This window comes from Leguminivora glycinivorella, chromosome 10 (assembly GCF_023078275.1).
Source record: "Leguminivora glycinivorella isolate SPB_JAAS2020 chromosome 10, LegGlyc_1.1, whole genome shotgun sequence".
NCBI classification, from domain to species: Eukaryota; Metazoa; Arthropoda; class Insecta; order Lepidoptera; family Tortricidae; genus Leguminivora; species Leguminivora glycinivorella.
Genome location: NC_062980.1, coordinates 4,805,750 through 4,833,669, shown reverse-complemented (window position 1 = coordinate 4,833,669; position 27,920 = coordinate 4,805,750). Strand labels below are relative to the sequence as shown.

Sequence of the window (27,920 nt, the reverse complement as noted above, 5' to 3'; positions counted from 1 at the left end):
GCAAACAAGTACACGGAGACAATTACCTAAGTACCTGATCGGGACGGTGCGGCAACCTGCAGTGTGCCGTTGCAGCTAAGAGTTCAAGCGCCATACTTGCTATTTCTGTGGCATGTTTGTTGCCTGTAATATCAAAAAGTCAATAAGTACCCGATGAAAACAATAAGGCCTCGTTGGTTTTAGCCCGTTGCGAGAGTTGGGCCGTCGGACGCCGCCCGTTACGGGTCAGACGGACCGAGGCCTGAGGAAGCATTTTTTTTTCGCCACTTTTATGAAATGTGATATTTTTGAAAAAAAAAATATGGTAATTTCTACTCAGAATCACTAGCTTTTTCAATCCTAGTAGTAAAAAAAATGTCCTATACGATTTTTTCTTATTTTGTTACCATTTCCAGTACATGTTGTGTGGGGTAACAAAAGAGGAAAGTAACAAAAATGTACGGAAATTCTGGGACACTTTTTGTCTCCCAGTGAGATTGAAAGTACTCGTGATTCTGAGTACAATTGACCAAAATCAAAATAAAAAAATAGCAAAAAAAATAAGAAATGCTCAGGAGTGAGGAGGTCCATTGTTGGCAAGTTGATGTTTTAAGAAATGACATAGTTTTAGGGCCAGTTGCATCAACCACATTTGACAGACACATCATCGTTACGCAGCAGACGTCTATGGAACTTCCTATACAATAAAATTTAACGAACGCTTTAAGAGGGGGTAGAGCAGGGAGAATTTTCAGAATCTGTCAAATTACCCCATTACACACACAAACACCCTTCACTCACACTACCTCAATTTACTGTGAAAGGTCAGTGACCCTTAATTTTTTTCAAGAGTGTTATTTTGAGTTTGTAGTCAACTACTGACCTCCTTTGAGAAATTAAAACTGTAAAAAAGGTAGCATACAAGAAGACAGAGAAAAAATACGCGTCATCTAGCTTTCCTTCTCTGTACATGTCTCATGTGACTTTAATTTACCTAAATATGTAGATAACGTTCCTTACTCAGTTGATTGTTTACCTAGGTGTATTTCAAATTACTTTGCACTTCATTTTGCGTTACTTTTCTATACTTAGATTAAAAATCGTCAGCCCGCCTATCCCCGCAAACATTTTTCAAAGACGTGTGTGAAGGTCGATACCTCCAGGCAAACAATTATGGTCGCGTGCTAAATGATAAAACATCAGCCCTATCGCTTTATTTGTAAGTGCGATAGGGACGGCCCGATGTTTTATCATTTATCGCGCGACCATGATTGCCCTGCAGGTCTTCAGAGGCCTGAGCTGTGCATTACGTATATGCGGGTTGTATTAAAGACTATCAGATATTTTCTTTATTCTTTTTGGTCGTTAGGTTTTTTTATCATTTAGTTTATACAAAAATAAAGCATGTGTATAAAATAAAAACCTAATGAAAAGAGTACAGCTAGCAGCAGTCAAGTCAGAGACCCAAAGGAAGACAGGGAATATCGACGCATATCTTATCATATCCAATACCGCCATCGCTATCTGCATCAGACTCTTGATCTTACCCAATTTCCTAGTCTCTTCTCTTAATTTCAGTTTCTTGAGTTGAAAATGTTGAAACTCATACTTAGCATTAAATAAAACACAAATACATATAAAAATCACAATATAATTTTAAATTATGGCTTAGGCCCTGTACCAGTTGCAGTCGCCACGTCTGTAAAGCCACTTGTAGTTTCTTTTAAATGGCTAAATACCTAGATGTTATGTCATAAACATCTGTGACGTGACTGAAAATTAAAAAACATCGCTCAGAGATAAGGTTCAAATTAGCATGGCAAAAAATACAACAGTGCAGTCAAAATACCATCAAAATACGAAAAAGCAAATATCAATGTCGCCGTATTTCAGGCAATAAGGGCTGTTTTCTCAAATATGAAAAAATCTCAAAAGCAGAACTTTATTAAGACTTTCTAGGAAAATTATTTTGAACTTGATAGGTAGAACAATTTATAAAAGTTTTACAGAAAAAAATTCTGAACTAAGTTTGTAACTATATGAAAAGCATTTTTATCTCAGATTGCATATTTTAGTATCGTAACGATTTTTCTTTCAAATAAAAAGAGAATTATTAGAAAAGGTTCACGGTGTCTGCCGTAAACTGGGGTTACATTGACCAATTTGGGAATTTAAACTTCTCTAGCTTCTACATTTAATGGGTATTTTTACCCATTAAATGTAGAAGTTAGAGAAGTATAAATTCCATAATTGGTCAATGTAACGTAACAAAGAAAGAAAAAATGGGACCATCAACTTTTTTAGTCTTTTCCTGCTAAAAATCTAGAAAGGTAACAAAATAATGTACGCAAAAAAAAACGATGTTATCAAACTTAAACTGACATTGGGGTTACTTTGATACCCTATGTATTTTTTTAATGGTAATCGAATGTAATCCCTTACAAAAGTATTTTATCTCAAGAAAAGATAAAAAACGGTTCGCAGAGTCAAATATTACAACTCTTTAACGCTATTTTGGGGTTACTTTGATGAAAAATAAAAATTACCATCTTCGAAAAACCACCTTTATTTGCAATTGTTTCAATATTTATCACAAGAAGAGATCAAATTATCAGTCTCAACAAGTACCGTGACATAATCAGACAATAATCAACTATGTGTCATTATGGTCAATGTTACCCCATGCAAGTGATCAAAGACACCCCACATAGTAAATAACTAGCTTTTACCCGCGGCTTCACCCGCGTAATAAAAGTATTCATTAAGATTTTCATTTGGATCCTTAGGTTTCTCTGGTATGATATTTAGAACGATTGCACATAATACTTTTGCTTGCAATGATTGTAGAAATATTACACATCGACCACAGCGTAGGTAATTCTATATACGCTGGGGAAACCTTTATAAACATCCACATAGCCCGTATTTCGACACTATATGATCGGTGGGTAAAAAGTACTTTTTTTCTATTATCCCTTACATTTTTTTACATTTTGCTTATACTTATCGCAAACGTAATCTTCAAGCAAGCAAACAACGATCGTCTTAGAGCACTTTGATTGTAAGAGACCGCCGACCGATTATTCGTATCCCTCTTAACGATACCCATATTATCCGTATCCTTATCCGTATCCGTATCCGTATCCGTATCCGTATCCGTATCCCTATCTCTATCCCTATCGCTATCCCTATCGCTATCCCTATCGCTATCCCTATCGCTATCCCTATCGCTATCCCTATCCCTTATATCAAGATAACACTAAGTTCTCGCGCTTTGTACACATATTTAAAGTCACATACAGGTCGAATGCGATTAATTAACATTATTTTTACCTTTTTTCCCTATCGCTATCCCTATCCCTTATCAAGATAACACTAAGTTCTCGCGCTTTGTACACATATTTAAAGTCACATACAGGTCGAATGCGATTAATTAACATTATTTTTACCTTTTTTCCCAACGTTTCGGCCAGGTTGCACTGGCCGTGGTCGCGGAAGACTGACGTCCCAGCAAAATGTCACCGGAGATGTAAACAACACTTTTACCTTTTTTCCCAACGTTTCGGCCAGGTTGCACTGGCCGTGGTCGCGGAAGACTGACGTCCCAGCAAAATGTCACCGGAGATGTAAACAACACAAAACTACCCGATATTAATTTATATAAATGTTCGGGGTAGACAAATAAATATAATCTACCCGCATGTAATTATTTACGACATCACATTAGAAACCTCAAAAATAACAGTACTTCTCCACTATTTAATGGATGTTATTATACATATAAACCTTCCTCTTGAATCACTCTATCTATTAAAAAAAACCGCATCAAAATCCCTTGCGTAGTTTCAAAGATTTAAGCATACAAAGGGACATAGGGACATAAGGACATAGGGACAGAGAAAGCGACTTTGTTTTATACTATGTAGTGATTAGTAATAAATGCCTAGTTTGACTTTATGATACAACACTCAATACAATGGTATAGCTAAACACATGTCTGGCAAGCTAATATTCACTGAGAACCTTTTACTTTAATACTCGTACCCACTACGTTAGTTAAGAAGTTATTTAAACATGAAAAATAGCAACAAACTATGCTTATATTTTGACACGTTATCCGCACTGCCCACGACCATACTTACTTGTTCACTGCGTCAGAGCACCATATAACTATAAAGGTTGGTTTAGGGTTATCATATGTCTAGATTTCGATAAATTTATTTTATTAATACATTACCGACTACTCATAACATATTAGTTCCTTATTTTTTGATAAAATAAATATAATATGCTCGTGACAGGTCAGGTTTTGTTCGTAATCCAAAAAAATCAACCCTAGCACTTTTCTCTATTCACCCCCTTCCCGACCCTATTCACCCCAACGTTAGGGTGAGCGAAAATTACTAAATAAAACGACATATTTTCAAAGACAACCCGAAGTTCACACCGCTGGAAGATTTTTTGTGTCAAAAATTAGCATGGCACATATAAAAAAACTGCTATCGACGTTCAAAAGTCGGTTTTGGCCCTATTCACCACAAATTAAGTTAGTTCATACCCGTTCCGACCCCATGAATCCAAAATCTTCAGAAAACGATGTACTAAGTAGCCCAAAGTACAGCGCCATCTCTAGGTGAATTGGGTTACTAATTTATGCAAACTACTTAAGTCGCAATAGATGTCATTTCATTTAGTATTTTGGAGGTAACTAGTAAAGATAATTTAGTTTTACAATTGTGCGAAAATAGATTCTCATTTGGCCGGATTTTTTAACCGAATTCCAAAATTCAAAAGGTTATAAATGTATAGTTTTTTTTAAATATCACTCCTGGTCCAATTTAATATCCCACAAATATTAACGGCAAACTGATAATGACTTAAGTATTTTTGAAATAATTTTGTGACAAATGTGGGTAGTTTAGTAATTAGGCGCCGATTGATTGTGGGTAGGTTATATTTTCGCTCTCTGCTAATAAATTTTGTATGGAACGGACGTGTTTTCTTTGGTGCCTCTTCATCAGCGCTGATCTTCGGCTGGGAGCATACCTTACAAAATTGAATGCCGAAAAAAAAGTTTATCAGCAAAAATTACTTACTTGAAAATAAAGTCATAACCGTTTTCATACTTATGCATTGAAATAGATATCACGCACGAAAGTAAGAACGACAAGGCCTCCTGGTGGCTGAGCCGGGAATCGAACCCGCCATCTCTCTCGCTATACCCTAATCCTCTAAGTGCCACTTGCACCAACGAATATGGAGGGTTAACCTGAGGGTTAACCCACCATTTTACATGGAATTTGATAGTTGACAGCCCACTAACCCTGAGTTAAGTGGTTGGTGCAAAAGGGCCTTAAAGATTCATATACGAGGTGGTCAAAATGTGCCTATCAGAGATAACATACACTAGAGAAATTTCGTCGGGTACCACACGGCGGGCGGGTGGCCTAGTGGTAATGACGTTAGCTGCGTAAGCTGAAGACCCGGGTTCGATTCCCGGCTCGGCCACCAGTGGGCCTTGTCGTTTTTTCTTTCGTGTATGATATCTATTTCAATTTATGTTTGTATGTATGTGAACACTTTATTGTACATAAGACAAGTTAGGACATAAAAATACAGTATATGTAGTTATGGTGTACAAAGGCGAACTTATACCTATAAGGGATCTCTTCCAACCTTTGAGCGAATTGAGAATTTATATAAACTTGAAAATAACAAATCAAAAATTATTCAATAAAATAATTTTATTTCTTCCCTAGATGTATAGTTTCATACTTATGATTTTTATTTTAAAGTAATCCGTTTGTATTATAGCAACCATGGGTGATTTTTGTGGACTTAAGTAGAAACGTTGACTTGTGGTTGACAGAAGTGTGATTAACATTTCTAAATGTTAATTTATTGTATCTAGTCTAACTACGAAGCAATACATTGACGTATAAATTGCGTCCATATACAGAGAGGTCATTCATAAAAACATCACTTTAGGTAAGTTATATATCTTTTATACAATTTGACAACCATTGACTACACATCCCAATTCACCCCTCTTCCGACCCTAATCACCCCTTCGTAAACCTATTCACCCCCTTTGCGACCCGTTTCCCCCATTATTGATCCTATTCACCCCTCAGGCCGCGGATATTTGTTCATCCCGTAAAAGTTCCCCAACACAGTTGCATCGCTTTCTTCATGAAAACCTTTATAAAAATGAAAATATGTCTTATGATTTTCTGTTAAACATAAACTTTAGAAGTGTAGGTATACACTACATTCAAAAGGATAATGAACAAATTCTTAGCAAAATTTCACACAAAAATGAAGTTAAAATGAGTAAAAAATCCAATAAATTTGAATGCCTACTTTGACAGACATTTTCATGTCTGTAAATATATTATTTACATAAATCATAAAAGATATTATTTAAATATAATAGCATTATATACCCCGGGAACCCTATTCACCCCAAATTACGGTATTTATTAAATTGTCAATATGTAAAATGTCGGAAACTACGGAACGGAACCCTACACTGACCGTGGTCCGATGCGCTCTTGGCCGGTTTTTCTTCTTAATGATATGAAGAGATAATATAAAAATTCACCTCCCAATTTATAATAAGTTTTTTTGCAAAAAAATCATTTTTGGCACAGGCTTTACCTTAGCCGACTGTACCTTTCTTTCAAAAATCATCTATTGCTCTCCGAGATGTTTCTAAATACCCCTTACTCAATGGGGATACGACGTTTCATAACAGAGTTCCTCTGACCACCTTTCTGCTCCATCATCAGATCACCTCCATGATACCAGAATATTGCATTGTCACGTGATTTACATAAGTGTGCAAAATTTCAGCTCAATCGCAAATCGGAAAGCGGGTCAAATTTAGCTTCTACGTTTTGGCCCAAACTAAGATATACTAACAAGGCAAGTTGAATAAAAGCTTGTAAAAAGGCTTCTGATATCAGATTTGTAATAAGTTTACTTGTCATAGTTTAACAACAGATGAGACAGACATATGCACTGACAATACTGCACGTGTTTCGTGAGTCTGATGTCAAATCACCTCATACAATTTACCGCTCTAAGGCAACTAAGGTAGGGTTTGTTATTGCACTTTAATTACATATTAATGATTTCTAGCCCGTAAGATATATATTTGCTTTAACAATGGATAGATATTTATGCGAGTGAGAGGGTAATTTAGATTTTTATTTATAAGGAATCAAATATTTTTAAGCTACCCGATCAGATATTTCTGCGGATAAGGACACTCCCCACATCTGCCGTCTAGCAATCGTAGCGTCGGGCCAACTGTATGGCTAAGCCGCGCCTACGCGGCGTCTTTTTCCATACAGTTGGCCCGACGCTACGCTCGCGAGACGCTAGAAAGAGAGACGATGTTTTTGCCGGTCACGGAGCATCACAAATTTACGCCGGGAATATGTCGTCATATACTTATGGTCCCCTATAGAAAATTAGATATTTTTGCACGGCCGTTCATAGTCATATATGCTGGTGACTGTTCCATGAATATTTGGTCTAGTCTAGTTGAGTGGAGAAGTGCCATTCATTCAAAACGAGCGTTAACTTTCTAAATATATATTTAGGTACTTTATAATTCTCTTTATTCATTTTAAATCTCAGGCTAGGCTATTTTATAATATGATTATAAAAGTAAAATACAAAACCACTTACAAAACAATACAAAATATATAAATACATTATAAAAAACCTAACCTAGGGTGCCGCCAGCACCCGGTGGTTAGGGCTGCAGAGAGAGGAACCGTCGGACTATCCGCGCCGTGTCCAAGATCATCTGACCTTGGCCTGGCCTCTGGCCTTCTGCATCTGACCCTTGATCCAACCACCTAGCGAGAGTCTCTCTAGATGTTGGTCGAGACTCTTCGCTATGAGACCGTTCGCTGAAACGACTATCGGGACAATGATCGTCGAATCAACATCCCACATGGCGGTTATCTCGTAAGCCAAGTCTAGGTACTTACTGGACTTGTCCTTCTCGGCTTTCACGAGATTCTCATCATGGGGGATGGTGATGTCGACGAGCACGGCCCGGCGTTGCGATCGATCTATTATGACAATGACAGGCTTATTGGCTACAATAGTCCTGTCAGTGATAATAGATCGATCCCAATAGAGCGTGGCACGACCATTTTCGAGAACTGGCGCAGGTATGTACTTGTAGTACGGTACTTCGCGGTCCACAAGGCCGTATTGAAGAGCAAGCTGCTGGTGAATGATCCTGGCTACGAGATTATGCCTGTGCAAGTACTCACCGTTAGCTAGATGAGAACAACCGGAGATGATATGCCTGAGTGACTCTCCGGGACGGCGGCATGCCCGACAAATGTCGACCGTACCGTCCTTCAGGATATATTTCCGGTAGTTGTTCGTCATCATAACTTTGTCGGCAATTGCACAGGCAAAACCCTCGGTTTCTCCGAAGAGGTCCCCGAATCGTAACCAGTTCACCGATGCGAGCAGGTCTACATCGGGTCCCGTGAGGGCCTTGTAGAACCGCCCGTGTAGCTGCTTGCTCTCCCATACCGCCTTGCGGTCCGCTGGTACTTTATAATTATTATTGTTTTCAACTTACGGTTACGTGTTCGTGGTATGCACAGAGTAAATTTTTAATGAAATTGAGACATTTTTTTATATATACAATTAAATTTGAACTAGAAGCACTAAACCTATACCCGCTCGCATTCCCCTTTTTTCTTTTCTAAGTAAGAATCAATTAATAAGTATCTGAATATATGTATGAATAAATTAAATTGTAATTGTTTACATACAACCTGTGAAGTTTGGTTGACAAAATTTGACGTAGGTGCTGTCATATATATTTTTAAAATGACGTACTGTTAATACCAGCGTAATGAAAATGTATTCCGATGAGTAAAAGAAAACATGAAACTTTTTTCAATTTAACCGAACTAGAATGAAATCATTTATACTCATTCGGTTGTGTTCGTTATTTTCTTTAATAATGTGATATATTTTTATTTATTTTTTATGCACAAGCCATGCACCTTTAAACTTTAAATGAGATTGGATCTCCACCTGACATTATTGATTTACCCTATTTATTTTGAGCACAGTTTTACACTGGTATGGTTTTTCGTGTACGTACACTATTTTCTGTCAAAATATTTGTCAAATTTAAACGTCAACGCGGAGCGACCGGCGACACGTCTGCCTCCGATGAGCCGCTCAGGGCGTCTAATCGAAAGGAGAATTCTGACAGCAATGGCGAATGTATGGAAATCTTACGATAGTTTAAATTTAAGGTAAAATTTCTTTGTTGCCTTTGAGAGGAAAAATATAAAAAACCTCAAAACCTGTAGTCCATTTATCTGGCTTTTAGAATCACTTAATGTTATAACTAAAGTATTGAATTTTTTTAACAAAGTTTACTAAACGGCGACATACGTTTTTCTCATTTTAGGTCAACTTTGTGTGGGTTTAGTTATTACACCGTTAATAATTGGAGATTGTGAATAGTCAAAAGTTGTAGACACACTCTTTAAGATAATAACTACATTTATTTTATTTCATTTAATTTAGAAATGTGAGCAGCATTTGTTAAACGCCGAATGCACTTTTCGAGGATTTTGTACGACCCCCTCTTAACGGTGATAGACGGTTTCAGTTCAGTTTTTAAAATTAAACGGCTTCAGTCCATTGGGACTATTTCGCCAGTGTCAAGGTCATATGAGCTAATTATTAATAATTTTAGTACGGTAAGTACGACAATGTACGGTGAGTTAGCACTTGTAAATTGATAGCTAGCTACAAGAGCACGTGGACTACCGGCCGTTGACGACAAAAAGAGGCTAAATGCGTTTCGAGATTAATTCTTCATCAGCTTCTCACCACAACATTAGTTTACTGCATAATAAGCTATCGGTATTACACTTTAAATAATATTAATGAGTAAAAGAAAAATAAATGATTCACGACACGAAACCTCTAAGATGGCGTTCGCACCGGAAGAGCATTAGACAGTTTGATGCAACCGGCCCTTAAAGTCAAATAGTTACCTCCTACGTTTTAAAATTTACATGTAGCCCAAGGACGACAAGCCTCAAAATGTAAGCGCTTTTGATTCCGACCTCCCATCGAAAAGTAGAATTTATTGAGGCGGGTGCGACAGAGTATACTTACGTTACGGCATATTTACATAGTAAAGTAATCTTTTTATTAGTGATTTAGACATCCATACAAATCTTAAGTACCATTTCTTACGGGCAATCCAGAGGCCACCATGTACGAATCACCGATGGTTTCGATTTTGTAAACATCGTAGCACTCGATACGATCGTCGAACAGTTTGTAAACGGAGTTCAGGAAACTGATAACCTGTAATAAAATTGCGAAAATATGAACAAATTAATGTAATATAATTAATAATTTAATATTGGGGAACACCTTACACAGATCAACCTAGCCCCAAACTAAGCAAAGTTTGTACTATGGGTGCTAGGCGACGATATACATACTTATATACATAGAAAACATCCATTGATTCAGGAACAAAAACAAATATCTGTGTTCATCACACAAATAAATGCCCTTACCGGGATTCGAACCCGGGACCGCGGCTTAGCAAGCAGGGTCACTACCAACTACGCCAGACCGGTCGCGAAATTGTATGAATAATGCGGGATATTTGACGACTGGTCTATGTAAGGCACTGATCCTATTCAAATCTATGAGCTATCGGCAATAGAAACGGAACAAAATATAATCGTCCCATGTAAATAAAAGAGAGTGCGAGCGATTTATAGTTCATTCGCTCGGCGACAAACTATAACTCACTCACGCTATATCGCGTCACTTTTATTTACGGGTCAAAAAGATTTAGTAAAAACGTCACTTCTGTGGACAATATTATAAATGTTAACGACTGGTACATTCGTATACCGTTTTTCGTATTTGAGTGTCAAGAACTAAAAAAATGTTTCCCGTCATTAGAATTTCGTCTAAAAATTAGCACTAGATTTTCTTAACTTTTGTAATGTCCACAGGAGAGATATAACCAATTGAATTGTCGCCTGCGGTATTTCCGGACCGATACGACCTTCAAATCTTCAAGAAAAGAGCGTACACCCATCTTAAAGGCCGGCAACGCACCTCCAACACCTCTGGTGTTTCGGGTGTCCATGGGCGGCGGTGATCGCTTACCATCAGGCGACCTGTCTGCTCGTTTGCCTCCTATCCCATAAAAAAAAAAAAAAAAATTACCCATACATTAAAATCTGTTTGACCCTTACACGAGAGAGTCTTTCTTTTATTCATTTCTATCGCCCATAGCTCATCGCTTACTCGCTTTTGGTGTGATCAGTGCCTATAACGTTGGTCTACAGAAAAAACGGGCATACTTACTCACCAAAGACATATATAACTCCGTATAGACAGATAAAGTCTAACGCCGTGGCTTGCGTGGGCAACGGTCGCGCGATGGTCGCGCGACGGCGATGCGACGCATACGAAAACAAACCTTATCGATATGGAAGTAGACGACGCGATGAGACGCGACGGCGACGGTCGCGCGACCGTCGCCCACGCAAGACACTGCGTAAGACAAAAACGTACCTCAGTACCATACAGAATAAGGTACGCTGGACTAGATGGCATTACACCTTTGGGGTACGCTCAGCTAGATGGCGCTAATATTAATATTTGACATTTTAACACATATCAAGCTAAGAATATGAGCCAGATTGTCAAAACTGAAGTTTAAAAGTTCTAAGCCTGTGTCAAGAGATGGCAGTCTAGGCACTGTGATTAAACGTTTTACTTCAACAGTAACTCTCTATAATACTCGATCCTCTTTGTTACTCACTGAACAGCGCCTAATACATATAAGTACAGTCAACCAATTGGAACCCTAGGCCACTCTACAACCATGTCAAAATGACAAGCAGTAAGAGATTTCTTACAATCTCATTTATAACGTCAATAAGACATAGTTCTACAGTGGCCTAGGGTTCCAATTGGTTGACTGTACCTATGTATTTATTAAATATTAGTTTGCGAAAACTAAAACGTTTGTGGTCTTTGTTTGAAATTGATAATAGTATTTGCATTTATATTGCGGTTTGCGGTTCAATGGTTTAGTTGAATAAGTTTTGGATTTACTATTTCTGACTCATATAAATAAACAAATAATTATGTTATGCTAATTAAATTACACGTCAAAATGTATGTTTCAAATTCGGTAGTTTCAAATGAATAATATCTGTGGTCCAAGCCGCTTTTCCGGGGGAAAATTGAAAGAAAACGGGATTATCCTCATATTTTTTAAGTTTCTACGGGCGATGTAAAATCACTCAATGATCAGGGAAATCTAACGCCGTGTCTTGCGTGGGCGACGGTCGCGCGACCGTCGCGCGACCGTCGCCGTCGCGTCTCATACTTCCATATCGATAAGGTTTGATTTCGTATGCGTCGCATCGCCGTCGCGCGACCATCGCGCGACCGTCGCCCACGCAAGCCACGGCGTAATACAAAAAGTCGGTAGATATAACATAAAATCGTAGGAAAACCGTAGGTTACCTATATCAAAAGGATCGAGTATTATAGTTACTGTGTCTGTTTTTAGCTCGATATGTATTAAAATGTCAAATATTAATATTATTCATTTTTAATTTATTTGTTATTATTTAATTTTAAATTAATTTAATATGTTCCTACACTAACATTAGTCTTTAAGAAAAAAAAAATACTAATACAAATATGGGTACAATACCTGAAATAAATGATTAAATTAAATTCAATTCAATTCAATAAATATTAGCGCCACCTAACCGAGCGTCCCCCAAAGGTGTAACGCCATCTAGGCCACCGTATCTTTTTCTCTATAGTTCTGAGGTACGTTTTTTTCTTAGACTTTATCTGTTTATACGGAGTTACATATGTCTTTGCCTATATACAGGAATTCCTTATTAGCAAACTCACTTGGTAAGGAGTAGACACGGCAGCAATGGCAGTGAACCCGACTATATCGCTGAAGTAGACAGTCACCGACGCGAAGTACTCCGCGGGGACCTGAAAGCAAAGTGACGGAAATTTTAAACTTTATGGTTCGTCACGGAGGGAACCGTTTTCCTGTGACGGTATAGAATGCCAAATAGTACGCTTTGGGGCAATATTCTTTGTGAAGTTTTTATGACATTTCCACGTTATAGTCCACTACGTCTGTAGAAGGTAAGAAGGTAACTAGTCCAAATAGTTCAGAAACGTTTTAGTACGAGAGGTTTTGATCGCACGCATTAGGCTAGTTTCCTATACTTAAAATAAAATATTTTATTCAGTGAACGAAATAAGGCACCACATAATTAGAAGAAAAATATGGACAGTTACTTTTAAACATAATGTCTATTTAATAAGTCAAGGAGAAATATATAAAGTAAATGAATTGACCGTGACGTTACTCCTCAGTATAGCCTACCTCACAGGTTATGTCAACCTATGTGTGCACAACAGTGCCCAATATTTGAAGGCTATAATGATGATGTTGATTCAGTGATTACAGAATCTAGTGTATTTTTAATTACCTGCTGGGTTTGCTTCAGCTGTTTGGCGACAGTGGCGGGCAGCATCTCATAGAGGAGGGAATCGCTGAGCTCCTTCTCATATTCAAGTTCTCGTGCCTTCTCAGCCAAGTTTGTGGCGTAGACCTGGAAGAATGAACCGTTAAATGAGTATTTTATGAAGCAAAAGAGGAGGAAGAATTTGCTTGCTGTCAATGTTACTGTGAGAGTGTAATTTAAAGGTAAACTGATCTGAGTCATTTTTCTCAAAGTTGTCCACCCCACTTTTTTAGGACTTGGAATTTTTTATGTGGTTTCCACTGAGAATCGCGAGTTCTTTCAATCCTAATAGGAGAAAAAAAAATACCTTTTTTCATACATTTTGTATGGCGGTAACGGAAGGCGGAGCGGCGGTAAGGTTTGAAAAATATATGAAAGTCTTGGGAGATTTTTTTTTCTCCTATCAGAATCGAAACAAGGTCTTTCGATTCTGATAGGAGATTTTCAGTATGAGTTGCGTAAAAAATACCTATGTTACAATAAAAAGTGGGGTGGACAACTTTGAAAAAAAAAAAGGCTCATCCACTCGTAACAATCAAGTAGATCCTAAATTCCTAAATAATATCAAATACGAGGTATTCCCAACCACATGATAATTACATACACATGATGATGTGTGACAGGTAATGGTAGGACGCTTTATGTGTACTACAGCTTTGCTGCGCCGGTCTTCCATTGAACTAAGAGTAAAGTACCTGTTAGTCCATGTCTGTTTAATAATGAGAGAAAGTGAGACACCAAAACTTTTTTTTTATATTATAAAATGGGCTTACTCTTGGCCACAGACTAGCCAAAGGCAAAGACGTGGCCTACGATGGAGTGACCTCGCTCAGAAGATGCCTATTCACTCTTGATTTGAAGGTTGCTCGGTTATATGAGCTTGGAAATATATATTCCCCGTGTGGTGACGGGTTAAGAATTTCACCACCCCCTTTTTTCCCGTGGGTGTCGTAGAAGGCGACTGTGGGATATGGGGTAAATTGTGGCGTAGGCGAGAGGCTGGCAACCTGTCACTGCAATGTCACAGTTTCGTTTTTCATTCAACCCCTTGTTTGCCAAGAGTGGCACTGTAACTTTAGTAGTTTCATGTGCTCTGCCTACCCCTTTATGGGAAACAGGCGTGATTGTATGATGATTGTATGATGATGATGAAATATAACCGCCGGTAAGGAATTCCAGAATTCCACTCCTTGGCAGTGAGTATAAGCAAAAGAAGAAGCAAATCGCTTCATGCGAATTCGCGGAATATCTACCTACCAAGTAAGGACGGAAACCGGCTGTGCGTCTAAGAGTCCGATTGTTCAAACCTGAATAGTATTGACTGCAGTCCGGACGAGAGCAATGATGATGGGTGACACCACACACACCAGCACCAGAATGCCAGCACACACTGCTTCGCTGCGCCGGGCTTCCCGAAGACTCTCTGTTACTCCGTCCCTGCATGAGAAAATCAAGATTTTAAGATATAACCTTCAAGAAATGAGCGTACATTCATCTTAAGGGCGACGTACCTCCAACATTTCTGATGTTTTCGGTGTCCATGGCGGCAGTGATCGCATAAAAAAACCTTCAGTTAACATTTTCAAATATTTTTTTTTATAGGACAGGAGACCAACGAGCAGACAAGTTGCTGTATAAGTGATCACCGTCGCCTGTGGATACCCGAAACACTAGAATGCGTGTCGCGGCATAATGCGGCATCATGCCCTGTCTGAAGGTTTGATAGTGAGTATAACCTAAATGCAGTGAAAATAGGGAGTCCTGTCCCACCCACCAATTTTCCGGTATCATAACTGCCCAGGAGCACTCGGGTATATGGGGTAGCTATTCCCCAACAGCTCCCAAAAGGGGAGTTTACCTACTTTACAGTCACTTTGCAATTATAATTTTCTTAATAACTGTAGGTGTAGGTATACCTGTGTGACTCATTTAGGAATTGTTTTTTAATCCCCGACCCAAAAACGACGGGGAGTTATAAGTTTGACGTATCTGTCTGTGACTTCGTAGCTTTTGAACGGATGAACCAATTTAGATTTCGTATTTTTTTTAAAGCTGAATTAGTCTCAGCATTTAGCCCTGTTTGATGAAACGGTCCACTATGTCGGAGGTCTTTGCATAAATTTGTATTGTGGGTATATATGTATTAACATCAATTTTTAAGTGAATTATGCCTTAGCACGCAATTACACCTTCCTTGAAAAACTCACAGTGAAAGCGACCACAAGTTATAAACACAAAGTCACAGCCACAGAACAAATCCTGGCCTTAGACTAATAAAAGTTTATACCCTTTGAACAAATATCGGCGACCCCAACGACTGGCAATTTCAATTGAGATCTATTCTATTTTAATATACCTAAGCCTGAGATTCAAATGGCATTGCTCGGCTGGGTAGCTAGCCAACTTTATAATCGCTTACGCTTCGTTGGTAGCTCTCCCTATCGCTCTTCTTTACTGGCGTGACAGAGACAGACAGCGTTTCGATCGGCACGTAGCCTCAACGATTGTCACTTCGGCTAGGACGAGTGGTCGGGTCACGTATTCAATTATATGCGATTGCAACGTGGAGCGCTTAGATTGATATTAGGTATTGGAAATTGTTGCACTTTGAATTAAAAATAAAACATCGAGAATAGGAAATATTAAGGCAATTATGCTATGTAAATTTAGCACTATCACATGTAACTAAATCATAGAGAAATTTTAAGCATACTTGAAACTTTATGCATCAAAGTGCAGTGCTTCATCTGTAGAAGGCCTATCGCGAGCCACGTTCGACATGTTGCTTTCTTGTTACAATAGGCTACTTGACCCTTTTTCAAAGTATGTGTTATATTATTAATTACTGTCTAATTAAACGAAAAAAAATAGTACCATATTTTTTACCACTCAAAACCCGCAAAAAAAAAAATTAAAGTTTACTTTTACGTGATCAGGCAAAAACAACATCAGCCATATTAATCTATAGAATATATGTGACATGACGTAAGTCGATTTAGAAAAAATATTTGACAATGTCACAGCCGTGGTCACAGCCGAGCAACGACAATGAATTTTAATACAATAAAGGTTCCTTCTATGGAGATTAGATTAGTACCTCTAATTTCCATAGTTGATTTGAATTATGTGACGTCACTCCATTGGCCAACACCATTTTTATAGTCCATAATAAAAAAAAAAACATACACACATCTTTAATTAAAAATACGCAGTCATCACGCACTTTTAATCCTCGCGAGCTATAAATATTGATTTCTTAAGTCAAATACTACAGAAAACAATAACTTGATGTGCTAAATTCGATACGAGTCTAGTAGCCTATTACGTGCGAATTTATAAGTGCCACCAAGGGACAACATGCCGAACATTGGATCAATGAGTTAGCAGCGCCCTGTGCCTAAAATTTTGCGTAATATCCTGTAAAACAAACATTTGTCTGCCTTAGACTTGAGAAATATCGATTTTGTTTAAATCCATCTTGGTCACGAAACAAAACATCATCATCCTCCTTGGGTTATCCCGGCATTTGCCACGGATCATGGGAGCCTGGGGTCCGCTTTGATAACTAATCCCAAGATTTGGCGTAGGCATTAGTTTTTACGCAAGCGACTGACCTTCCCACCCGAAGGGTAAACTAGACCTTATTGGAATTAGTCCGGTATCCTCACGATGTTTTCCTTCACCGAAAAGCGACTGGCAAATATCAAATGTCATTTCGCACATAAATTCCGAAAAACTCATTGGTGCGAGCCGGGGTTCGAACCCACGACTTCCGGAACGAAAGTCGCACGTACTTACCGCTAGGCTACCAGCGTTTTCTATATGGAACAAAACATTTTTCATTATAATCTGTACACGTGTAGTGTATCTAGACTATCTAGCTACATATCTATCCGAGAGGTGAGGTGTATTATTCGAACCAGTGGACTGTTCAGCTATCTTTGGCTATAAACTTCTAATGAAGTTTTATAGGGGTCTTGGGTTTCCTTCACCTGCTGAGTAATAATATGGCTTTATCCACGTGTTAAAAATAAAGGTTAACGCGACATGATTAAAAGAGTCTACTACATTTACGGTAGGCACTATTTGTAAAATTATTTGGTATGGTATAGTACAGTCAAGTGCAAAATATGTATAGAAAAATTCGTCTCATAAATATGATACTACGCTCTTATTACACCGGACTAAGATGCTATGGGACATATTTTTAATTTAGTAAGATGTATACAGTATACACCCATGCTTTTACACTTGACTGTACCCTTGATGTCGATGTTCTGTTGACTAGCGACTTATTGTCTTATCAATAAGTGATCTTTAATAAAAAAAAAACTAAATCATCTATATATATATCTACATCTTTCTCGCATTTCGTTTTCAAAATTTATTGATCCTATTTTTTTATTAGTCATTGTTTGATCAAAGTAAGAAGTCTGTTGTTGTTGAATGTCCTAAGGCACCCTATAGGTGCATAGGGCCTCCACAAGATCCTTCCACGCCTTTCTATCTTGAGCCACCGCCTTAGCCTCCTTCCAGCTCAGTCCATATTCCCGCAGCTCATTCTCTATGCTCCGCCTCCAGGTATGTACAGTCAACCAATTGGAACCTTAGGCCACTGTAGAACTATGTCATAGTGACATTAGCGACGTTATAAATCAGATTGAAAGAAATCTCTTACTGCTTGTCATTTTGACATGGTTGTAGAGTGGTCTAGGGTTCCAATTGGTTGACTGTACGGGGCGCTTGCGGGCTGATTTCCTCCATAAGGCCGCAACTCAAAGTTGACAGACTGATGACTTATTTATAATTCGCTGGTTCATGTACAAAAGTTTATGAACTTACCTGATCACAGAGAACCTCCTATAGAGTAGCAGTCTTGTATATTTTGTTCGCGATACGAGTCACCAGTGCCAGGAGTGCGAGGAGCGGGCGGGGAATGTGTTAAGCGCGCTGTGATTGGCCGTTTCAAGGACGGCGGGCAGTCGCGCCAGATGAAAGGGACTGTCCCTTTACTGACGCGTAAGTGGCCAATGTAAGTTGACCTATGCCGGCTCTGAATAAATTATAAATATGACTTTTATGTGGAATGTAATGACGTCTGTTTTTAAATTTGAGCTTCTTGTTACCTTTCCACACCATTTCACACAACAGGTGGACATCTTTAAGACATCAAAATACCCTTTTTCAATTTTTTTACTGCGAAAAACACGCGCTGCTTTCGAGTCTACTTGGTCGCTACTGATCGGGCACGGCGAGCGCCCGCGCTTATATCAGTGCAAATACTAGGAAGGCTGGCGACCGCGAGTCGTCTTGTAATGGATATCTATAGGGGTTGGTCTGTGTACCTGATATAACCTCGTAGTTGTTTCTGTACAGCTCGGAGTTTGTCCAGCAGTGTAGTCGTTTGGTCGAAGTAAGAGATGGCTTCAGTCAGGTTCCCAGTCTGATGACTATTGTCGACTATCCTCTGGTTTCTGTGCAAAAAAAAAACAATTTAAGGGTGTTTTTCACCAGAGATAGACTACGTGGATGTGTGTAATATTCAGCATTGGTAAGTACAAATAGCACAGCACTGTTGGGAACGGATTCCACCACAGATATATAAAAGAAGATCGGACATGTTGGGTAATTCGTATTGAATACACCTGTTACAAGTTATTGAACCCACACACTTATAGATGGACGCTCGTATTGCCATAGAATTAGATTTAGATAGAAGAAACAAGTTTATCTATTTGTATGGCGGCCGAGCGTGCCAGATTTTGTACTGAAGTTGTTCTTTGCCTGATTTTAGATATGTCTCAGGCCCTTGAGTGTTCATAATTTTTTGTTGTTGCAATTAAATATTACGTAACAAGGCATTTTTAATGTTTTTGTTGACTTTAACTTACAAAAATTGACTCCTGAAAGCTGCAAGCTGCGATTAAAGACGGACAACTCAGTGGATTTTACTGAGTTCATTTGGCACGCTAAGTAGATTCGTTTGGTTGATCGTAGTAGAGCATTTTTTTTTTGCCACATTTATGAACTGTGATATTTTTGAAAAAAAAAATGCTATTTCTACTCAGAATTAATAGCTTTTTCAATCCTAGTAGTTAAAAAAATTGTCCCATACGATTTTTTCTTATTTTGTTATCATTTTCCGTACATGTTGTATGGGGTAACAAAAGAGGAAAGTAACAAAAATGTATGGAAATTCTGGGACACTTTTTGTCTCCCAGTGAGATCGAAAGTACTCGTGATTCTGAGTACAATTGACCTAAAATTCCCTAAAACAATAAAAAAAAAATTAGTGGCAAAAAAAAAAGAAATGCTCAGTATATTATATTAGGGTGGAGCGAAAAAACACTTTTCTAGAATTAGCAAACCTAATAGTTATCAATCAATGACCCTTAGTCTATGAAACCTTTGTGCAAATTTTCAGCTTTTTATATCAACATCTTCAGCCTCCGCATTAGGTATACATTATTGATGAGTATACATTATTGATACATATTACTACAAGAAACTACCAAAAGTTGCGAAAATAGCGTTAAAAATCGCCAATTTTCAGTATTTTAGCGGCTATTTTGGCCAATGTAGTGAAACTAGGCGAACTTTAGCAGTGTTTTTTCGCTCCACCCTAATATATATGACATATGTGGCTATTGCGCAATACACGCGCATCACTTCGATATCTGTGAACATGCGATCGACCAGCGCAGCGAGTCGTGTCATCACGCACGCACACACCAACTACTGTATGCTCAATGAGCTAAAACCTGCGTCACATCCGCCGGCAGCTTGTGGATTCCACCTAAGGTGATTTAGATTCATGTATCACAAATCTTCTAAAATTTGTTTCGAATTGTTTGATGTGTGTTTGCAAATAAAATATTTTTCTTTCTTTCTGTCTTTCTTTCTTTCTAAATTTTAGATACTTCCACAAACCATAACTTTGATAGAACGGTACACTTACATTACAATTACAATTCTCGCTTTTTTACCAATATTTATGTAGAGATTGAAATGGGTTTAACACATTTCGACTATTGTACCCATGTTACCTTTGTTGACATATTTTTAAGACGTCAGTCGTTCGACACAATCATCAGCTGGTGCTAAAACTAATAGCAAAAACTAAAAATATCGTAAATAGTAAAAATCTAGTAAATAACAGTAACATGGCTAGTCTGTGGCCAAGAGTAAGCCCATTTTTATTTTATAATAAAAAAAAAGGTCTTTCCAATCACATTTAATCATCATCCTCCTTGCGTTATCCCGGCATGGGAGCCTGGGGTCCGCTTTGAAAACTAATCCCAAGATTTGGCGTAAGCACTACCTAGTTTTTACGAAAGCGACTGCCATCTGACCTTCCAACCCGAAGGGTAACTAGACCTTATTGGAATTAGTCCGGTTTCCTCACGATGTTTTCCTTCACCGAAAAGCGACTGGCAAATATCAAATGACATTTCGCACATGAGTTCTTGAGTTTCTAGGAACTTATGTGCGAAATATCATTTGATATTTGCCAGTCGCTTTTCGGTGAAGGAAAACATCGTGAGGAAACCGGTGCGAGCCGAGGTTCGAACCCGCAACCTTCGGAACGAAAGTCGCACGCACTTACCGCTAGGCTACCAGCACTTCCCAATCATATTGAATATTGAATTTTATTGTCTTCAGCAAGCGCGGATCCAGCTTCGTGCCCAGGGGGGGGTCACGTGGTAAAGGCCCGGGGCCCCAGGAGGGGGTCACGTGGTCTATTTGTATGGCCAACTTAGGCTCCAGGGGGGGTCATGACCCCCATGACCTCCCCCCTGGATCCGCGCATGGTCTTCAGTCCTGTAATATTTAATTATGGTGTACTTTATCACACAAGTATTGCAATACTTACTTCTTTTCCAGTTCCTTGTACTCCGGACTATCTTCTTTGATGTCCACATGCAGTGGAATGAGCGAAGGCACGTAGTTCAAAGTATTGTCTAGCAAATCTCTTCCGAGGACCAGGTGTGCTATGAATCTGCACCAAAAGACGATAAATACATACCTACACCGCATAGTTGTTAATGAGGTTCAGAAAAGGGGACGGACTGAAAATCAGCGTTGCGCCGTCAATTTGTATCAAAATGGCTGCGCAGCATAACATGCTGAACCCCTTCCTTTTGACATGCATGCTAGTTGTCTATTTTATTTTTTAATATTTTTGTGTAAATGTTCAATTTTTATTTGTGTGTCAATAAATGTTTTCTTATTCTTATTCTTATTCTTATTCTAAAGATAATTTAATTAAGTACCTACAACTGAAATCCAAAAAGTGGTATAGGTTTTAATCCGAATTTTGTTTACTCTGAGAAAAAAAACTGTGCAAAATATAGTTGTTAATTTACAAATATACCTACACGCCTGTATCCCATATCGGGGTAGGCAGAGCACATGAAATACTAAGTTTCAGTGCCACTCTTGGCAAAAAGGGGTTGAAAGAAATCCAAATTGTGTCATTGCAGTGACAGGTTGCCAGCCACAATTTAACCCATTTCCCACAGTCGACTTCTACGACACCCACGGGAAGAGAGGGGGTGGTTTCTTAACCCGTCACTACACGGGGAGAGGGGGGGGGGTTCTGAACCCGTCACCACACGGGGGGGGGGGTAGATATATATTTATAAAAATAACATATTTATAACAGCACGCTTGGACTGTAAATACAAGTATACATGTTTCACAAAAATAATATTACATAAATTAGGACTATTTATTATACACGCATGCCTAACGAGAATAATATTGTTTCATGAATAAAATAATTACTTATATTTTTATATCATGTTTTATTTAGTAGTTTTATATTATGCCTACGGTTATTAAGATTAATTAAATTCACTTCATTGGCTGGTGGCTTATGTAATTAAACCTCTAACCACTGTTGCAGTTCATTTCAAGTAAGGCAAAACTGTACCCAAGTATAATACTGCAAAATTTACTTTGACAATAAGAGTCTATTATTCTCCATTTTTAACCCCCGACGCAAAAACGACGAAGTGTTATAAGTTTAGTTTGACGTCTCTGTCTGTCTGTTTGTATGTCTGTGTGTGGCATCGTAGCTCCCGAACGGATGAACCGATTTAGGTTTTTTTTTTTTGTTTGAAAGCTGAATTAGGCCGTTTTTAACCGACTTCTAAAAAGGAGGAGGTTCTCAATTCGACTGAATGTTTTTTTATTTTTTTATTTTTTTTTTATTTTTTTTTTTGTATGTATGTTACTCGATATCTCCGAGAATCGTGGAGCGATTTTCAAAATTTTTTTTTTTGATCGAACCGGTATAACCCCGAGATGGTCCCATTGGCACCAAGTCAGGGTCTGATGATGGGATCCTGGAGAAATCGAGGGAACTCTTCAAATGTTATAGGCACATGTAATGTTTTTAGTCTATTTTTCAAAGGTACACCAGTATTTACGTCTGATGGTAATAATTTTATGTGGCTGAGCTGATGATGGAAGGTCAACTCCTCAATAGTTAGGAGTTAAAGGATAATTCTTTCACTACTGTACATGTATTTGGACTGATACATATAATATCACTAGGAACCACTAAAAATCAACAAATAAATAAACTTTTTAACAAAAAAAAAAAACCGCCTTCAAAAATAAGCGCGTTACAAAACACGGAGAAACTAAAAAGCCAAAAATAATAAACCTTTCAATTCAGATTTCTTATCGTATTGCAATAAGCTAAACATCCAAATTATAAACAAATCAATTATTTTTGGAGTCGGTACCAGCCTGTGTATGGTTGGGTGGGGCAAACAGGCAATAGCAAGGCGACGAATAGGTCTGGTACCGACTACAAAAATAATTGATTTGTTTATAATTTGGATGTTTAGCTTATTGCAATACGATAAGAAATCTGAATTGAAAGGTTTATTATTTTTGGCTTTTTAGTTTCTCCGTGTTTTGTAACGCGCTTATTTTTGAAGGCGGTTTTATTTTTTGTTAAAAAGTTTATTCACATTATCCGATCCGATATCGGATGTCGGACCGACATCCTACATCCGATAAACGCTTCCGATAGTGTCGGATGTCGGTCCGATAAAACGCATTGTTCCAAATCAATGAAGTATGATTTTGTATCAAAAAATATTTAAAAAATGGTTTATATTTAATAATTATAAGCACTATATCCTAAATATTATATTGTATAATTAAGATAACGAGCATAAAAAATACTCAGAGTGTCAGGCAAAATAAATAATTTTACATTCAACTATATCTACTAAAAGATGAAAAAACTAGTATCCGCAATTCGGACCGATGCATTACAACCTTTTCTTTTTCAATGGGAATTTTCAACTAATTTGAATTTCGATCATTAGCAGCTGTTTAAAAATAGACGCCATTTTTGTCACGCACACTACTACAAACGTATATATACATTATATACGCATACAAACAAATATTATCGGCCGACAACTGGCGGGGGGTCCGGCATGCCAAAAAATGTCGGAAGCGTCCTGTCGATATCGGCAGTTCCATGGTGCCTCGGACAAAAACTGTTGTAGGAGAGTGCCATCGGCATTAAATCCGCAATTTTTGCGTTTTATATCGATTTTTAGTAACAATGATCTATTAAATACATAAATGAAGACCTGAAAGCGCATAAATCTTACATTTTACATCCTTCCTACATACGATATCGGATCGGATAATGTGAAAACGGCTTTAGTCGGGAGTATTATTAGCCACGTTTGATGGAAATCCGTCCACTATGACGGGGTTTTTTTTTTCCAAAATTGAATTTTATGCTTAAATTTTTACTTAAATATTTATTTACCTTTCGTGTGCTCTCGGTTGCAATGTACCGCGGCCAAAGTAATTGATACCAAGGACGGACGCGATGCCTTTGCATTCTATGCTCCGAAGGATGTTCTTGAAGCCTACAAGATACCTAGAACAAAATTACTGTGTCAATAGATAATCTTAGTTGACATACTGGAACATTTATTTTCATAAAAATCTTACTAAGTAGGTATGGTTTATAATTATCGAATCTATTAGGTGCCTAACAAAATTGGTAAAACAAAATTTCACTTTTGTTGGTTTTGCCACGTAACAATAGAAGAGCATGACGCTGAAGAACTGAAGAGGGTTGACGCTGAAGACCGAAGACAGTCCGATGTCACATCTCGGACACTGGCCATCAAATATATGAAAGAGGCGCGTTCCTAGCACACATTCTAAGCTCGTGTAGGTGAACGCGTACTATGCTTGTATGAGTGAGATATGACAGGTCGACTGTTCGCGTTTTTGACAGGCGGTAACTGTGAGGTAACCGAGAGGGGGTGGGCGGCACTTTCAGCGGGGAGCGGGAGTGGCCATACTGTACGATAGTACTCTTTATTATACTATGCCGATGTGCTGACCTACGGTGCTGTTACACAGGCAACACAATTGCCAGCAATCCACATTCCATTGCCGCATTTGTTCAATACGCACCAAAAAACTATGGACACTCTAGATACCGTTGCGGAGACAGTAGTATTGCGTCGGATTTGACGACTTTGACGACTGGTCTGGCTCAGTCGGTAGTGACCCTGCTTGCTAAGCCGCGGTCCTGGGTTTGAATCCCGGTAGGTAAGGGCATTTATTTGTGCATGTGATGAGGACAGATAGTCATGGATGTTTTTGTTTTCTATGTATATAAGTAAGTATGTATAATATTTATCTATTTAGGTATGTATATCGTCGCTTAGCACCCATAGTACAAGCTTTGCTTAGTTTGGGCTAAGTTGATCTAAGGTGTCCCCAATATTTATTTATTTATTTATCTACCGCAACTTTAGTCAACACTTGGCGGGAATCGGTGCAGGATTGGGAAAAGTGGCGTGTTATTTCGAAGGCAAAGAACATTTTTGGGCCATAGAGCCACATCAGTTAGATGCCTTACCTCCAAATAGTACTGCTATCTGTGTCCTTAATTTCTTTAGTGAGATGGTTGAGCAGCGCTGCGTTAGCGTTTGTGTACCACTCCACTACGTCCGTCATATTCATGGACTTCTCTGTGTATATGCTGTCCCTGTGGAGTAAATATAACACCGTAAAGTAAATACTTATACCTACATACTAACGAAAGTCTAAACATAGAGTTACGAGTGTGGTAATACCTATTTATATGATAAGGGTCCCAACATCCCTAACTGTTTTAAGACATACAGGGAGGCCCAAAAATACGTTAACAAATGTTTGTATAATTTTTCTGTCTTACACAAATGATTGTCCTACAAATTAAAATCGGAAACCTTAATAATTTTTGACCAAATAAGTCGAATCGTCTTCAAAATATCCTCATTTGGCTTTGAAGTACAAACGCAAATATTAGAACAAAAAATCAACGATATGCCGCTGCACCTCTAGCAGGCGCGGATCCAGCTTCGTGCCCAGGGGGGGGGTCACGTGGTAAAGGCCCGGGGCCCCAAGGGGGGGTCACGTGGTCTATTTGTATGGCCAACTTAATAAGCTCCAGGGGGGGGTCATGACCCCCATGACCCCCCCCTGGATCCGCGCATGACCTCTAGTATGACTTTCGTGTAACTTATTGCACGTATAGCTTGTAAAATATCCTAATTTTTGTAATCAATAAACGGGCTAGGGTTTTAAGATTGATTAAAATCTATTTAATTTATAGTTTTCCGTTAGGTGAATTTACGTAAGTAGGGTGAAACGTATTGAGCTTATGAATCTGAAAAAAAATGTCTTTACACAATGTAGACCAAATTGCAAACCTTGCGAAATGGACATGAATGCTGTTGAAATATCCATGGTGAAGGTAGAAATGTACAATATATATATATATATATATAGGCTCAAAAAATATTTTCGGTAACTTCGATATTTTGGTTTACTTCAATATTTCCCTATTCTTTGTCAACGTAATTTTCGGACACCCCGTATTTATGTGTATTTTTGTTTTCAATCTTTCTCGTACTCGACATACAGCACATACAATGTTTTTACTAATATCAGTAGAAGGAAGATAAAATTGTAAGGTAAGGTAGTTTTCGTAGTAATTACCTAGCGAATCCGTCAGTGTCAAATTTTATATTTATAGGTACCTAGGTACTGTCACAGAATACTAGAATATTACGATAGAAATACGGAAAAGAGGAAGTTAGAAATATAAACGTCGTTGGTCGCCACTCATAAATTAAAACACGACCAAAGAAGACCGAAGCGACGGTTTTCGTCACACGGTTTTCGACATAGACACATAAAGTACCAGTTCTCTCACTAGTACGATAAAGTATCGCCATATGTATGTTATGTCCTGAACTTTCACAGATTTAATTAATAGATGTTGTAGCGTTAGGTTCCTACATTATATGTCTTATCCGCGGCAAAGACGAGTCGTAACTTGGTAAGTTTGTATTACATTTATTTAACTAGCTTAGACCTTCGCATTTTCGACTGTTAGGTGTTAATGCTTTGAGTTGGGTTTATTACATATAAAGAAACAGTAATAAAACGGGATTGTTTCAGGAAAATCTGAGGTTACTTTGGCAGTTTTTAAACAACTGTAATATAAACTCGCTATGCTCGCGGTTCAATATTGGAATCTTTCGCTTGCTCAAGTAACAATATTGGCACGTGCGGTTAAACAACAGACCCCAACAAATATGAGACTATTACTAGGCAGGTACTTACCTTTTGCTAAATATAGGCACAAATAGACGCCTTTCACGATTCAATCTCGCTGATAGAAACAAAGCAACATTTCCATAAAATTACCGACCTCATAACACGCCCGGAGATTATATACCTGTTTCGTTTTTACGGTTGCAGTAATAAATTCTCAATAAAATCTATTATGTATCTTTTATGGAGTAGGTATTGTCGAACATGAATGAGAGGCAAGACTCGTTTATATTTAATAGGCCTTTTCTTTTTCCAAATGTGTTAAGACTTGATTGAAATGACTGTACTTAGGTAGACAGAAATAGAAAAACGAACGTTTGTTATTTTAGGTTTATTTTGAAGCAATCTTCTAAATATATAAAAGAAGAAACTGACTGACTGATTGACATATCAACGCACAGTCGAAACCGCTGGTCCTAGAGATTCCAAATTTGGCACGTAGGTTCCTTATAAGGTATAGAGGAGCACTAAGAAAGGATTTTTCAAAATTCACCCCATGAGAGGGTGAAATGGGGGTCGAAGTTTGTATGGGAAAATAAAATTAGATTAGTACGCGGGCGAAGCCGCGTTAAAAAGCTAGTTAATAATAAAAAAAATAATCCATACTAAGTAATATTATCAATGGGAAAGTGTGTGTGTCTGTTTATCCTTTTTTTTATA

At 38.2% G+C, this 27,920-nt stretch overlaps 1 protein-coding gene across 1 annotated transcript in view; it reads right to left on the bottom strand.

Moving 5' to 3' along the window:
- Positions 1 to 27,920, bottom strand: part of LOC125230337 — a 62,948-nt gene that overhangs the window by 6,160 nt on the left and 28,868 nt on the right. Inside the window, exons 10-18 of the mRNA XM_048135468.1 lie at positions 25,516 to 25,644; positions 24,403 to 24,516; positions 21,469 to 21,594; positions 18,941 to 19,069; positions 14,903 to 15,032; positions 13,560 to 13,682; positions 12,961 to 13,050; positions 10,236 to 10,359; positions 35 to 123 (exon numbers count right to left, since the gene is read on the bottom strand). Of these exons, the coding sequence (XP_047991425.1) occupies positions 35 to 123; positions 10,236 to 10,359; positions 12,961 to 13,050; positions 13,560 to 13,682; positions 14,903 to 15,032; positions 18,941 to 19,069; positions 21,469 to 21,594; positions 24,403 to 24,516; positions 25,516 to 25,644 (1,054 nt within the window). The remainder of the gene's footprint in view (positions 1 to 34; positions 124 to 10,235; positions 10,360 to 12,960; positions 13,051 to 13,559; positions 13,683 to 14,902; positions 15,033 to 18,940; positions 19,070 to 21,468; positions 21,595 to 24,402; positions 24,517 to 25,515; positions 25,645 to 27,920) is intronic.